The 16,232-nt window shown below is 44.4% G+C and overlaps 1 protein-coding gene across 2 annotated transcripts in view; it reads left to right on the top strand.

Annotated features, from left to right (window-relative positions):
- The window catches only part of LOC126536787 (cell adhesion molecule Dscam1-like), a 236,582-nt gene extending 224,785 nt beyond the window's left edge, over nucleotides 1-11,797 (top strand). The window contains exons 23-29 of one of the 2 annotated variants that reach the window (XM_050183790.2): nucleotides 918-1,156; nucleotides 2,879-2,942; nucleotides 3,721-3,805; nucleotides 6,171-6,310; nucleotides 9,059-9,194; nucleotides 10,665-10,902; nucleotides 11,436-11,797. In XM_050183790.2, the coding sequence (XP_050039747.1) occupies nucleotides 918-1,156; nucleotides 2,879-2,942; nucleotides 3,721-3,805; nucleotides 6,171-6,310; nucleotides 9,059-9,093 (563 nt within the window). In that variant the 3' untranslated portion in view covers nucleotides 9,094-9,194; nucleotides 10,665-10,902; nucleotides 11,436-11,797. Of the gene's footprint in view, nucleotides 1-917; nucleotides 1,161-2,878; nucleotides 2,943-3,720; nucleotides 3,806-6,170; nucleotides 6,311-9,058; nucleotides 9,195-10,664; nucleotides 10,903-11,435 lie in introns of those variants that run through there. The other variant, XM_055073936.1, reaches the window with a different exon arrangement.
- Nucleotides 11,798-16,232: the final 4,435 nt, after the last annotated feature.

Below are 16,232 nucleotides of genomic sequence, written 5' to 3'. Positions count from 1 at the left end.
CACCGGAAGGACGATGACAGCCACCTACAAGCTCTGTAGATTCTGAGATTCTAGCCTGCGGCTTCGTTTACATGAACACAGAACGCCTTAAACGTTACATGGATGAGGTTGCACTGCACAAGTGCTTGTCTTCGCGTTGTCTTGATGCCATTCCTGCTATCGGCACATAAGAACGCTGATACGTCAAAATGCGTCAAAGGTATGAACGCTTAGTATCGGCGCTGGCTGGTCGGATCTATCCGCGCTTACATGCGCGCTGAAAGTGGGTTGAGGTGGGTGAACTTATCCCATGCAGTCAGGCTGGTTCAACTCACTCGATACGCGCTCAAGAAGGTGCTTGCTTAACGCAAGGATGCTCGCTCAACGATTCGACGGACTGATTCCAGCCCGACAAGCCGACTTCGCCTGCACCTGTCGGGTTTAGGAAACGCCCTCTATATAGTGCTCTACAACACAACGCGTCGTGAGTATATGTACCGATTCTGAGGCTTTTATGGGAGTTTGGTGTTTGTATTGAACCCAGAAGGGGGGGCAAGGGGGGGGGGGGGGAGGGCGTTGTTGTAATGCTAGTGCCCTTCAGGTAGACGTAATATTACAGATCGCCACAACATTATGACACCTTCAGTGACGCACACTCTATTCCTACGCTTGCGGTATGTTGCGGTGTGGTTACTACGCATTGATACGTCGCATTGGGCTTATAAACGTCTCAAGTTACGTCCATTGTGCGGCGTGAACTTTTTAACCATTATCTTGCTCAGTTTTGAAAAGTTAAGGCTTTAATGGACAAGGCTAAGTAATGCCTAGCGCGTACATTTCGTTTTATGCCGCACAGGCACTTCTGTACCCAGATCGTATTGTCTACTCGTCGCAGCAAAGTGAAGTTTTTCAAGAATGCTTACATCTTTCTCGCGCAGGCATGGTGGTTGCCGAGTGTTGCGATGGCATCAAGGGCGACGTGATGCTGGCCGTGTCCCGAGAATCCCAGGCGAGGCAGCCCGTCTACTACCCAGCGCCGTACGCGACGCACACTAGGGGCGGTGCGGTGGCAAACGCTGCCTCTGGCCACTGCAACCACGTGACTGGTTCCAGGGCAGGTGGCGGGACAGATGACCCCATGAGCCGGACATACGATGTGCCTTACCCCGTCAAGAGAGTAGGTCAATACACAGAGCTCCCCTCACTTTCTCGAATTTTTTTTATGCCTTGTCGAACGGTATTAAATGCCATGCGCATACAAACAGCTTTTTACCGGAGAAGGTGGGACTTATCGCTTTGTCTCTCGTAGCGCTACGGTATCATGAAAGAAACCGCCACCGCGCCATTAACGCCGTGGCTTTCAGGCACATATAGATAAAGGAGGCCTCGTTAACAAAAGTAAAAACGGATACGCTTTGTCACATGTTTGAAGCTGAGATTTGCAGCACGGTCATCCAGCAAGAAAGATTCATGCTTTACCGATCACGGCGATAACGCAGATGTGGAACGCTGAAACAATTGCCACTGTTACCGCACTCTTTCACTCGCAGTAGCTCGCTGATACTTAACAATAAACAGCGGTCTCAGAATGTTTATTTAAATCTTTATCGACTCGTACACGCAACCCCGACGACCAGGGCGGATCAGGGGAATGCTAAGGTTTCAATATATAATTTCTATGTCACAAAGTGGTACATTGTCTAAAAGAATTTAAAAGCCAACATTTTAAATTACAACCCATAACACACATATACACGGCAGCCTTTGCAACATTGAGAAAACACGTATTTCGTGGCCGAACTTTAGTAGGTGGTAAAATGGCAGCACTGCAATTCGACATGACTCCGTCCGGAGCAAACTCTTAATGGAAACATTAGTGCCTATCGGCTGAGTGTTAGCGGAGTTTTATAGCGAGGCCGCAATACTCTATCGTTAGAAAACGCTGCATCTACGTCAGCTCAATTAGGTGGGTTAAGTTGCACCGTCCGAGCAAGTGCCAAGCAGACAACTTCCTAGAGCCTTTGAAACGAGCAAAGAGAAAAGTCATTGTTGCAAGCAAAGGAGACAACTCGAAGCCGTTCAAAAAAGAAAAAGAGAGGAAAAGCTCTGCGTCCGCTAGTTAAGATCATCCAATCCTTTGTATTATATGCAAGGACTTTATTCATACCTGATCGGTGTCTGTCCGAGGAGGAACGAGATATCTAACATTTCCTTTCTGCTGTCGACATACTTCTTCCTGAGACGCCGCCACGTGCTTTAGTAAGAGCAGCATGCACTGAGAAGCGATAGTACTGCACAACGATTCATAGATGCTCGCCATGGGCCTTCTGTTGCTACTAGTCCGTACTAGTTCCCATAACACCATCCTTCGAGGCGAGAGGTTGATGCTTAGATTCGATCCACAGTATAAGTAGTGAGGAAGAATCATTTTTACTTTTCAACTTTTACCACATCGCCGGTTGCCAGTCTTGTTAAGCAATGGCGCAAGATGAACTGTGGTGCCAGAAGGCGATCAAAGCGAGGACATGCTAGGCCTCTCTCTCTTTTCTTAGCATTTGAGGAAGTGCTTGGCGCATGCAATGAAGTGACACTAATGTAAAAGACGATGACACCTGAATTTACATATCATAAATTGTGTGCCAGCATGAGAGTTTTAGATATGCAGGCCACAACCTGTGGCGAAGTACACTCAGATGAAATCGGCAGCAGCTAAAACTCTTTCAGACATTCAGAGATAATTCTTTGCTGCAAAAGTTAAGTATAGAGATATAGTATCAGGTTAAAACTGGGTGATTACGTTGTGATATGAAAATATATGCAGTAATGTCTCAGTCTAATTTCTCTCAGCTTATAATACCAGCAATACGCTGTGTTTCGTTATTATTTTTATGCATTGCAGTTAGAAATGTGGGAACCAAGAACAGAGACTCTGGTGACGGGAATGGAAGTCTACGAAAAAGCAGGTACGCTAAGAACATTGTTACATTTACTTAATTTTGGTTCAATCTAACGCCGTTTCGAGGTTCTGTGTCGCCTAGAAATATAAGGCATATGTGATACTGTGAACATGCCAGTAAAATTGTTGACCTTTTCTGCCCATGCGTTTGTATACTTCAGCTTGCTACTTCAACGTTTCAAGGTGGTGTTCTGTTGGCTTTCCAAAGTACTTAGCTTTCATTACGGGCTAACTTTTGGTACCTTATAAGCCTGTATAAGCGGCACATTGCAGGCCTTCTAGATCACCAATAACGCAGTAACGGCTACTTCAGCCGAGCGAGAGAAGCAGTCGTGCTTAAATATTCACAGCTGCCGCACATATTACTGGCAAACATTAATGCATAGCCGTTTCGATGCATTCTCATTCTAGATAACATTTTGTTCCAACAGCGGGCTTGTGCGGCGAAGTTACGTTAGTTTAGTTTTATTTCACTTTAGTTAAAAAATGTAGAAATGGCTTTTATATTGTGCCTCAAAACTGCTTTTGCTTTGTCGTGTTTTGAATCGGCACATTGATACGCAAGATTTTATCATTGATCTGTTTATTCTCTCAGCTAACCTCTACGATAACCTCACGGCTTTGCCAAATTTCATGTTTTATTTGCTGTATAATGTCGTGTTACTTGGCTACGGACAAGAACAGCAACAGATTACTCTCAGTAGCCTTGGAAATCACAAAATTACATTTTGTTGAAAACAGTGTGCATCAGCGAATTGAAATACATTGTGCCTAAATGTTCGCAGGCCGAGAAGCGATCTACACAAGCTCGCCGTTTCACATATCAAAGAAGAAAGCCCAAAGGAAACCATGGAGGGAAGATGGTGACAGGTATGGCCGATGAAGTAAAAGCTCAACTGAGAACATAGAAATGGCACCATGCATTTCTTGCTGCTAATTAGTGTGAGTTTGGCTTGGTGAGAAGTTACTAATTCTAAAGTGTAAGCTGATATATACGGGATAAGTCGTGTGTTTTCTAAATTTTCTGCCCACTGCGATGGCTGATTAGCTAAGGCTTTCTGCTCCAGAGCAGAGTGGCGTACTAGAATCTCGCAGCGATGGCAGTATGTCTACGAAGTGGTCCTAACTCTATAACGATATAGTGTTTATGTGGAGATTAACCTCTTATAGCCTGAATTTCTCACTTGAAGAAAGCATTTCAATTGCAATGGCACATGCATAGAAAATTGCACCTCTAAACGTGTTTGTTTCTGCATGTATAAAGGCTTAATTGGCAAGCAGCCGTCTCGCATGTTCATTTATTTAATTTTTTATTTATACATACTGCAACCCTAAGAGGGTTATCTCAGGATAGGGCATCCTGTAAATAGATGACTGCGCTGCGATATTTGCATATGAAGGCTTACGTATTATTTCTTGAAGTGTTGACCTTCATTAGAGAACACTGCTCTTGTAAGGGGTCCGATTGTCCGCAGTGTGGCATTTATTTGAAAACGTGGGGACTGGTCGATTTAAATGTACTGGTGGTGGCCGAACGGGTGCGAAATCGGAAGAATAGGTTGACTGACGGGCCGACCCGGCAGTGACGACTTGCGAGTACGACAGGGGCACAGACTACAGAGGCGGTGGACGAGCGAAAGGCAACGCGTCAGTGACCACTTCCTGTATTATCGGGGCCAGATCTGCCTGTGCGGGCTCGGGCGTGCTCGGGCGTGCTCGATAAAATGGAGAGCTGTCGAGCGACCTCCTCAAGCACGAACAGCTTGATCTGGACCAGTAGTGCATTCTAGTCGTGCGGAGTCACGGCCGCGATCGAGTCGTTCTGTTCCAGAGGGCGTTGAGTTTGGGCGCGTTGCTTGCGCAATTCGTCAAAACTCGGGCACAAGCCGACAACATCTGCGACGGTACACGGGTCTTTTGCCAATAACATTTGAAATGCGTCATCGGCTATTCCTTTGAGGATGTGCTTGATCTTATCCGACTCGTGCATCGATGGGTTTAAACGCTTGCACAAGTCGACGACGTCTTCAATATAAGTGGTGATCACGAGGTTGTTGAGCGCCTTCATGATGTCGCTGTTATGTGCGGAGCTTGCGTGCCGCGGAGCGGCCGAAGATTTTCCGTAAAAGTTGTCTTAAACGACGTCCAGTTATTCGTCTCCGCTTCGTGATTTCGGAACCAGTGACTGGCGATGCCGGTCAACTAAAACATTACATTGGTCAGCCTAGTCGCTTCGTCCCATTTGTTGTCTGCGCTCACCATCTGGTATGTCGCTAATCAGTCCTCGACGTCTTGGTTGCCAGTCCCGCTGAATATTGGTGGGTGACGCTGAGGCAGCCTGCCGGGACAGACGGTGGCTTGAGTCTGGGAGCCTTATGTGGTGGTTTTTCCGGCATCGCCGAGGCTGGAGGTAAGGTACGGCTTCATAGTTCCAGGTTGGGAGACTGGGAGATTACCCCGCACCTCCACCAAACTGTAAGGGGGTTTATTTATAAGTAGAGGCTATGCAACGACAGCCTTGGCCCAAGAGCATCGGTTGTTATCTCTCGCTATACGGACTGCGGGACTTCATCGTTTTCTCTCAATAGTTCCTTACTCTCTTGCCCACCACATTCTGTAGGCATTGTTCCAAAGTCAGACCTGGTGACTTACCAACATATTGTTCTCGCCTAACTACACATGACGTCTAAATCAGGATTTCGCTCACTTAGCGTCCTCTTCAGATCTAGTAGATCAGGTTGCGTACCTCGTGAAATCACAACAACCCGGCATCCGGCTAGGAGAGGTTAAATGAGCCATGGTTCTGAAAATTTCAATGTGGCGTCTCTGAAAGGCCCACGCGTGGCTTTGCAATTTGAAACCTCACCAAGCAGCGAATCAATCAAAAATTTCAGTTGTAATTGCCAGTGGTAACAGTGAGGACAGAAATGTATCTCGAATCGTCTCGTCCTTCTTTTGTATTTTTCGTACGCTCATTATCCAGAAGGATGTACGCTTGCGGCAGGATATTCGCCCATTGAATCGGTTGTGACAAGTGGACGTTGTTATCATGTTAAAGTTCATTACCGATTTAAATATATTTAAGAGCTGAAACGGATGTGCACAAATGCATGCAATAGCACAAACACAGTGAAACGCGTAAGCACCTCTACGTTTAAGGTTATGTGCTAAAAGACATCTCCTGTTCCATGGATGTGTGGTGAACTTGGTCATCTGGCATCGCCTGTCCATGCAGGAGTTCTGGAAGCGACGCCGACACCGAGGACTTGCCGGGAGACGCCTGCAACGGTGCTTTTCCCGAGGCGCTGATTATACCTTCGGAAAAGGTTTCGTGTCGGGACAACCGCCTCTCAACGAAGGACACGACAACTTCTTGTGAGTTTACTGTATACTGAATTTTACCGAGTCACTTAAGGGTGACAAAGTGAAAACGATAGCTAAACTGTTCTTTTTCTTTATTATTTGACGCCTTGAGAGGTGCTTTTGAAGCTACATACTCCGCTCGAGTTTAATTTTCCTTCGTTCTTCTTTTTTGGTTTTTAAAGCCGTGGTATTTTTGTGGATATGTGTATGTTGAATTCAATTTAAACGGCATTTTAAAGGGAGGCTTCCTTTGCCTCTAAGAGTCCTTTTGGAATCCTCAGTCCGGTACTTATGTGACAGTATGCTGTAGAACCTGCTCAATAAATTTAACGAAGTGTATTTTATCAAGCTAGCTGCCAGTGGTAGTCTACCACTTCGGTCAAGGTGCGGGGGTTGCTGGTAGTCTTGGAAGCGAAAGGAGGGATGTACCAGATGCGGTTGAGAGTTCTGCGCTTGGCATGTCAGGTCGGTTTGTTAAGTGTGGGCAGCATCTGCTTGTTCACTAAAATGAAGATAAAAGAATTATGCAGATTTCGTTGACAAATCATCGACTGCCGCCTAACACAGCGATTGGCTGTACTTCAACGAGTGTTACATTGTAGAAGACGCTAATGTTGTGCTACCGCAGATTCGTGCTGAGTACCTAGCTGACGCGAGTTGCGGAGGAACCCTTGTTACTGTTTATTTTTTCATGATAATTTGTTCACAGTAGATATTGTTGTAGATCACGGGTAATTGTGATTTGTTTTCGAGCCAAGAAGAGCTTCAGTACGTAGTGAAGCTTTACTTAGTTGAAGGAACTGCGGTCTGGATTGCGCTCTTACTTTTTTTGTATGATAGGTCTTGAAGTTGTAGGGCTGACGATCTTTTTCCTAAATGTCTAAACAGTTTGAGCTACAGGTGGTTATACTATGGTGATTATAGTCTACTCGCATTTCCCGCGCCTACGGAAATACGGTTCGACGGTTTGAGCGAGGACGTGAAGCAAATCTTTAAAACAGGTATAAGCGAAAAAAGAACGGTGATTCTGTAGGCAAGAGAGTGAAATAGAATGGCAGAAAGGCTTAGCGATGATTTTCACAGATATATAAGAGAACGGCTCTATTGTGAGTCAGTGGCAACATATCGGCCATCTGCCTCATCTATAGTGCTCGGAAATTGCATTGGATTCTCGTTGCGTATCTTGCACGGCCGTTATACTTGCTTGTCTGGGAAAAGGTGGATATTCCGCCGAAACACTGCCACTGCTTTTACTTCTGAATCTAGCCGTAAGCACTCAGCGCCAGAATGACGCTGAGTGCTTACGGTGACTGGTTACGCCAGAATGATGTAACACCGACCAAAGAAAGGTACAAGTCCTGTTTAGCATAGTATCCCGTATCCCATAGTATCCATAGTATCCCACAGTATCCCGTGGTTAACCGTGGTTAATAGTTTTTCCTCCCCGCTCTCTTACGTTTCTTCTGGTGTGCCACAGAGCAGTGTCCTCGGTCCACTACTTTTCCTGATATATATTAACGACTTACCGAATAACACCTCTTCTCATGTGCGGATCTTTGCTGACGATTGTATAGTTTACCGAGAAATTGCTAGTACTGATGACCACGTAAAAATTCAAAATGATCTTGACCTTATTAGCAGTTGGTGTAGGACCTGGCTAATGTCGCTTAATCCAGATAAATGTAAAGTAATGTCTTTCACTCGCAAACATTTCCTTTCCGACTTCTCATACTATATTGATAACAATCCTGTGTCTGTAGTTACTTCTTTCAAATACCTAGGCGTAACCCTGACAACAAACCTTTCCTGGACTACACATATAAACAATATCTGCGGAAATGCCTCCCGATCCTTGGGATATTTACGCCGGAACCTCCGTAAGACGCCGACAAATATCCGCAAATTAGCCTACCTTACATTTGTTCGACCTAAACTTGAATTTGCTTCTTCAATATGGTCCCCTCATTACATTTATTTAACCACTATGCTAGAATCAGTTCAGAATTGAGCCGCTCGATTTATCTCACAAAATTACAACTGGAACGAAAGTATAACGCAAATTAAAAACAATCTATCAATTCCTTCTTTGAACACTCGTCGTGATGTAGCACTTATATTGCTGTTTCACAAGCACGTTCACGGACCGAGGCCATCACCAATAGATCTGCAAGTTTCTCCATTCACCTCACGAAGATTGCATAATCATCTTTCTTTCAAGCGCATCTACGGCAAAGCAGACGCTTTTAACTCATCTGCGCTTCCACGTGTCATCCGCTTGTGGAACGACCTTCCCGATATCCTGGTAGCTGAAGCTAACAAAGAAAAATTCCGTCACGACATTACTTTCTTAATTAAAAAAAAAAAAAAAAAAAAAAACTTATCTACGTTGCTTCTTGTGTGCTTTTTTTCTTTTTATCTTAGAATTTTTTACTTTGTGTAAACTTGACTCTTCGTTGTGTTATTATTAACAAAGCATTGTATAATTGTATAATTTTGTATAATTGTTTGCTCTTTATACTGTGTCAATTTTCCCCCCTTACCCAATGCCCATTCTTCGGGCCTGTAAGGTATGTTGAATAAATAAATAAATAAATACATAATGTGTGCCAAAACAGAGAAATTCCTCAAAAGGGCTGTGTACGTATCTGAGATTTTTGATAGGTGTGGGCTAAGTAGTGTTGCCGACGCTGAGTTGCTTGTGATATGAGGCATAAGTATGCGCAGCAGCTCTTCTGCCCTGCCTTTTCCTCCGTTCTTTAGTTCGCAGAAGTTTCGTGGGAACGGTACCCACGTGACCTTGGAGCCTTTGGCCTGCCGGCAGCTGGCAGAGACTGGCAAACGGGGGTGATTCAAGGAGGAGTCAAACGAACAAGACGTTGCGTGTGCTGCGGAAGATGTGAGTCGGTGAATGCTCTTACTGTGCCGGCAGCGGTCACTACTCTCTGCCATCAGTTAAAGCGAATGAATATTGCGGAATAGAAAAAAAAAAAGGAGGGAGTTTTCTTGGCGAAACGTTATGTGGCTGACAGAACGTCTGTGCGCAATGACAGCAAGTAAACTATTAATTAATTAAAATATTTACCATAACGTTTCTTTATCTCTAAAGCCCTTGCGGTAATTGCGAAACTGAAACAATCAAATGGTGACGCTTCTCACAACAGTTACATTAGAAGTTCCAAAATGTTGGTATATAACGTACACCTTCCCTGAGAAGCTTGCCTTCAAGAAAATCTTCAGGAACAGTACAGCAATCAGACTGTATTTCATCCCAATTGTTGCAAAAAGTATATCGCATAACTAGTAATACAATCAAAATTTGCACTGAATGGACGCGCCTATAAGCACTGCCTCTATCAAACTCCACACTAGCGATATGTGGCCTGAAGTTATTTGCGATTATCTTTGAAGTTCTATGCTTTTCTGCTTTTTTTCTTGTGACTATTGACGATCGCATCCCGAATAACGTGTCACCGAAGAAGTTATGGCCAATGGAAGAAATTCTGGGGAGACGTTGTTGAGACAACTGGCTTGCATCGTATGCTAAGCCAGTATGCAGGCCTTGAACAATGCTTCTTTGCAACGGCACTTTTGACAGTTGTTTGACTTCGCATTTATCTTCTGCGCGCCCGTTTTTAAGAACGATTAATCTAAACAGTAATCAAAGTAGTTCAGTAAAGTGCCTAAACACGGTGCTGCACGCAATTATGAAATTGAAACCTAATAAATTGTGCAAGCTAAAGTCTTTCTTGAAGCAGTGAGAACCTTGAGGACAGCAGTCAAATCTAGGCTGCCTGAATTAAAGAATCTACTTAGAAGCTTTGTTAGTGCCCCTAAATGTTTGTTAAGCACGGAAATTGTCCGCACTGGCTTCAAATAAGTTCAATGCTACTAATTACCAATTCTCCTGGTCTTTGGTATCGCCCTCTCTGATAAAAAAAAATAAACTCTCGCATCCCTATGTGCGTTGAAAAGTCCTTAAATTGTTCAATATTAAGTTGAGCCTCATTCAGATTGGGAAATATGTCCATTTAATTTTGTAACCTTGTGTTGAGTGCGAATCATTGTCATCTTTATTGTTGATGTGAACGTATAAAAAACGTCACAAATAAAAATAAGCGGGCAAGCAATTGTCTAGTGAAAAGGACAGCAATTTCGACGGCGTAAAGCAGGTTACAAAAAGGAAAAGAGACGATATAGGGAAATGCAGAAAGGCGAAATTACCGGGCGATCAGCGGGATTGTGTACGTTTTGCATCCGACTCACTTTAATTCTGTGCCCGCTGACTAAAACATGGTGCTTTGGAGAAATCATCCTTGTTTTTCATATTTGAAACGGTGAGCCGGAAAAGATCATTTATGTAATGCAGACTACCGGCTGGAGACGAAGCCTGTCTTCTCGGAAGAAATAGAACGAACCAGTCAACGTTCCGGGATCAGGAAGCCTCGACGTACTTCGTGAAACCGGGACTACGACAGAACTTCACGCTGAAGTTAGTGTCGAATATCGAAACGAGCCGTTTACCGCGAGAGAGGCAAAATGGCTGTCCTCGTGCTTGAAGGCCTGGCCTGGCACTCAACGAGGACTACGACATCACAGAATTTAGGGTAAGCCACGTGTCAAATTTTTACTCCTGGGTGGGGTATAAGCTCCCGGATGTTTGAAGATGTCACTTTACCTTATATATAATATGAGAAATGTGCAACCCAGAGTGAACGTAAGGCATCACGGTTGTGCAGCAGCAAACATGAGGCTGATATGACAGCGGAATGTGTACACGTGTTCTAGAACTGCTACGCTGTTGGCACATACTAACACCGGTGACGCCCGCATTTAGGCTGGTCTTCTAGCTCGGTCTAGCCAAATTTTAGTATGCAAAATGGGTTGCAAGCCCATTTTTTCATGACGGGCACATTTCACTCAGGCATTCTTAGATCCTTAAATAAATGCTATAGAATATGCTTGCTTCCCTGGCTATAGCTAAATTACTCAGGTCGTAAACTATGTTTGCGTCGGATGAGTAAATTCCCAAAGCACCACATGGCATTATTCAACCTTTGTAGTACATTGTGCTTACTACTTCTATTCTTTTGTTTTGCGAAATGCAAGGACGTTGTAATAACGCAGCACGCTATTTCAGCTCATCTGCATTCAAGGCATCTTCTCCTGCACCATATTTTTCAAGCAAGGCTGTGTGTGGTCCACGTACTCCAAGAAAGTTACTAGCGTTCGAAAACTGCAAAGTGAATCACACGGGAAAGAAAATTCACCGATGTGGAGTTTCTCGGTCCTTTGCCCCCCATGGGACGGGCAGTGCAGTTTCTGCAAGCGACGCCGGGGAATGTGACACAGGGCGGAACAAATGACTGCGACGCTGTGCTTCGATCTGTGAGACTTTCCAAGGCGAGCTCGTTGTGTAAGCATGTTCCGTGCCAGCAGTTGGTGCGGCCAAGAAGATTATTTTCGTACGTGTAAACAATAAACCACTGCGACTGTTTTAAATGTGTGCGTCATTTTCGTATTCGTGACAGGTTTACTCCCAACAAAACCTCCAATGTGTCAAACCTGTGCGCGAAGGGAGAAAAATGTAGGCAGGTAGGTTTGCAACATAATTGTTCATGGAGTGCAGACTTTTTCTAATGGTCTTTGTAAAGCAGTGTACATCATCGACCATCATCGATCACCATCATCGAAACGATCGCAACGGCCGGCTGGCTAGTGGGCATCCATGCATATGATAACATTACGCAGACAGTACTATATTTCATATTATATTACCCTTGAGTTTTAACGTGCACTTTCTTTTCAATGAAAATAAACAATATTACGATATTCGGAGCACGCTGTGATATCGGAATCCTTATTATATGTTTTTTGTTGATGACAACTTTCATCCATATGATCCATCCTATATGCCAAGCTTCTGGAGCTGCCGTGATGGCATAAATAAACCGGTCATAATTATTAAATGGCTTGTTTAGAACATTCTAATGCAAAAAAAGAAAAATAGCTTATATAGAAACGAATTTTATTGTGACGGCCAGAAATGTTTCCCTCCCATAATGGTAGTAAGACGCAATGCGCACAATCCTGCACCGACGCAGCTACGCACTAAGTTAATATCAAATAAATGTATTTGTAACTTCGCCAAAACACAATGATTGGTTTATCTCAGAATCAGAAATATGTACGAAGTTTCAGGAAGGAAACACTTGCATTGGAGAAGTAGAGATAAACCAATTGTGTTTTCATGTCAGACCACAGTTACCGCTCGCCTTTGCTTCCATATTTGATTGTACGAGAGTGTGTCAGAATAATATTTTCGGCCCCAAGTATAGAGAATCGAGTTGGGTGCGCAGTTCTTAAACAAACAACAGGAATTAGGTCACAAGGCACATCGCAGGACTCGTATTCTGCACGTTCTACGAGAGCAAACATCCATGTGTTCTGCAAACGACTGATGAAATATGAAGAACGCAATGCAGCACGTAGTCAGGGAATTTTTGTTGTTGTTGTTGTTGTTTGCAACCATCATTCCCAGAGCACAATTTTTCAATGACAACATCTTTGCGCCTGCGGGACACGACTGTCTCTCTCTGTGTTGTCATCAAAGCTGGGTCACATCCCGCCCTATTAAGATGCCCTCATGTTTACTTCTAGCTGCTCGCCTACGTCTGCCTTTAAAGGCCCGTATGGTGAACGCAGATGCTTGCGTTATAAACACACTGACCATGATAATCGAACTTTCTGGGCCCATTCTTCTGTAATGTCTACTCCATGCTCTCGATTTTTCACGTCCCACAAGAAATATATGTCTACCAGGCGAGCGAGAACATATTACATTTGATAAATACACAGGACGTTCAGGAGCGGCGGAAAATTAAAAAAAAGAATCTCGTTGTTTTGACTTGACTGCTTTGACGGAGTAGAGACACATCTGGTGGAGCTTAAATGTTGTCATCATCTCATGGATCTGTCCCAACTCCCTACAGTTAACGACGGTGCTTGTGGGTTCAATTGGCGTTAGTAATAACGCCAGTGTGCTCACCTGAAGTTGCGCCATGAAGATTTTGCACACTACACTTTGTGTTACGGAGCATAAACTTCAGAACAAAGGAACTACTTTGACTTGCACTTAGTTCAGCATTTTTGCCACGGAGAATATACTTAATCATGAGAGCAAGGAACAATCCGGGGCAGCTAAAGGCAGAGCAGGATTCTGCGAACACAGTTTTTTCTTCTGCAAATACTTTTTGCATCTATTTTATCTTTTTTTAATGCAGGTTATATTATTCTGCACTAAGTAGTCTGCGTGAAGCAAGGTAATATATGCTTGATTAGCTTGTACCGTGGACTCATTATAAACAACACTTTGCCGCATGGGCCGAAGCCCGTGTGATGAACGAAGAAGTGAAGCTTAGTAAAGTGAAGAATAATGTGCTTATTTGGTGCCAACGACCGGCAAAGCTTGATATAGTACATGACGTACAGAGAACGAGAGAGAGAGCGAGGGGACGCAAGAAGAGTAAAGGCAGGAAGGTCAATAAGACAAGCGCCTGGTTTGCTACCCTACACTGGAGCTAAGAGAAAGGCGAAAGGGGGAAGAGTGTAAGCTCCTAGTGCACGTGGGAGTATGCACAGGGCCACTATAAGCGGTCTCTCACACCGGTGTACTTCAAGTATTGTACTAGTGCACGAATCTCTTTTTGGTGTCATTGACCGATGTGTCCATGGTACGAGTATTTTTGACTCTCTCTCCGCACAGCTTTAAACCGAGTGGACTCGAGATCGCTATCTTAGTAAAATGTACGTAAAGCAAATGCAGCGGCGCAAATGCAATGGCTTGCTCACATTGTATCATTGTGGTAGCTTACACAGTATGGGAGGGGGCGGGGACGTGCTCTATAATACTGAGCGTATTTCGACTACAATCACCACACGAACACACAGACATGTATATATATATATATATATACAGTAGGGTTGGTTAACGGGAAATACTAAATTTGTAAAACTGATTTTCCCAACTTCGCGGTGGACCGACCTTCTTCAGGGTTTGCAGGTATATGTAATATACATATGTATGTGCGTGTTACTGATAGGGAATGTACGCCTAAATCTCGTGCTCTGAGAAGGCAGAGGGTAACTTTCACTAAGCTGTTTCTTCGAAAATATAATAGGGGCACAGGTGCTTTCTTTATATTTTTTTTTCTACGACAGCTGTTAGCTTGGTTTTGCAGTCCGCCCATGCATTTTGACACGCTGGCGGCAACCATTTTCGTCATCGACCTAAATTGATCGCCGTCTGGCTGTCTCGTCAGCGCCAGCTTCACCATCGTCAAAGTATTAAGGAAAATAAAGCTCCGCCAATCCCCAATTATCACTACAGGAATTTGAACTCATGTCATCGCAACAATATGAATTTTGACAGTTGGGCGCGATAGCCACTCAGCCAGTGCGCGACAATGGCGCTGGTCAATTTCTTCGAGAGTTTGTGTTCCATACAGATGCTGAGAGTGGTAGCGTCTGCATATGTATTTCGGAGGACAGACAGACTGTTTGAGGTTGAAACAATGTGCATCTCATATAAATTGTTCTTGCCAATAAGATAGTATGTTGGCGTGCAATCTTTCATTGCCATGTTCGGGAAAACAACGTCGACGAAAAAAGAAGAGTGCATCACAATGATGATGACGATCAGCCACACACATCGCGCATATTCAAGATATAGGGTGGATGTGACCAAAATGAGGCGATTCAGGAAAACAACGAGGAAAGCAACGACGGCATCGCTACCAGCAATGACGTCAATACTATTGCGTCAGATTGTTTCTTTGTAGTTCAGAGGATTCAAACTGTCTGTTGTATCGAAACTGCAAATGCACAAGAAAAAAGAAACACACACTTGCTTGAATCTCGTAGAAGGCAGTGCGTTATTTTGTTCCTGATATTAGATGCTCAAAAGTTCTTGGCCTCAGAGAGGATTATCCCGTGCCGGTGACTCTAATACGACTCTTTAAGCCTTAAAAGCAGCAAGCCCTTGACGCAACAACTACTTCACCACCTACGGTCATAACATTAATCGACATGAACACTAAATTCCGGTAATGGTGTAAGAATGCCTCATTTTTACAGCTTACCTCACTGCCACGCCAACTACACCCGAGGTGTTCGCGACGTCAAAACCACCTTTTGATTATGAGGCTCGTGAGTAGTAAATAACTGTGGAATAACTTTGACTTCCTGGGGTTATTTAACGTGCACCCAATGCATGGTACACCGGCGTTTTTGCACTTAACCCCCGTCGAAATGCAGCTGCCGCGGCCGGGATTCGATTCCGCGGCATCGGGCTTAGAAGCGCAACTCCACGATTACTACGCCAAGACGGCGGGTCGAACGTATCGTCCCCTACTGCTACACACTTGCTCTAAATAAATCTTACGTATTTAGCTATGGGATGACACAGAGCGTTTAAATCTATCGATGTATTTAGATTTCCACAAAATGAATTGCTATGGAATACGGACAGGAAGTTGCGTACTTCGCAAAGATTGATTGACAGCCTATCTAAATAACACATTTTTAGACCGTAGCTCTTAGGCGCCCGTTCCTCGGTTGATCGTCGCCGTCCCTCGGCGTAACCACGCGAACGCGCTCGTGCCACTGCTCGCGCGTTCGTCATCGTCTTCTTCCACAGCTGGCTCCGATGTCGCTCGTCATGCTAGTGTTCCCATACTGCCCCTCCCTCCGCGAAGGTGCTAGCGGCACTGGCCAACTGCCAGACGGTGCTGTGATTTCGGTGTCGAATTCTTTGCCTCAAAAAATCGCTCGCGCCTTCTTCCACAGCTGGCTCCGACGCCATTCATCATGCTAGCGTTACCATACTGTCTCTCCTTCTGCGAAGGCATTGACGGCTCTTACCCACTTCCATTCGGTG

Source organism: Dermacentor andersoni, chromosome 4 (genome assembly GCF_023375885.2).
Source record: "Dermacentor andersoni chromosome 4, qqDerAnde1_hic_scaffold, whole genome shotgun sequence".
NCBI classification, from domain to species: Eukaryota; Metazoa; Arthropoda; class Arachnida; order Ixodida; family Ixodidae; genus Dermacentor; species Dermacentor andersoni.
Note: the sequence above shows the minus strand (reverse complement) of the source record. Positions and strands in the feature narration are given on the sequence as shown.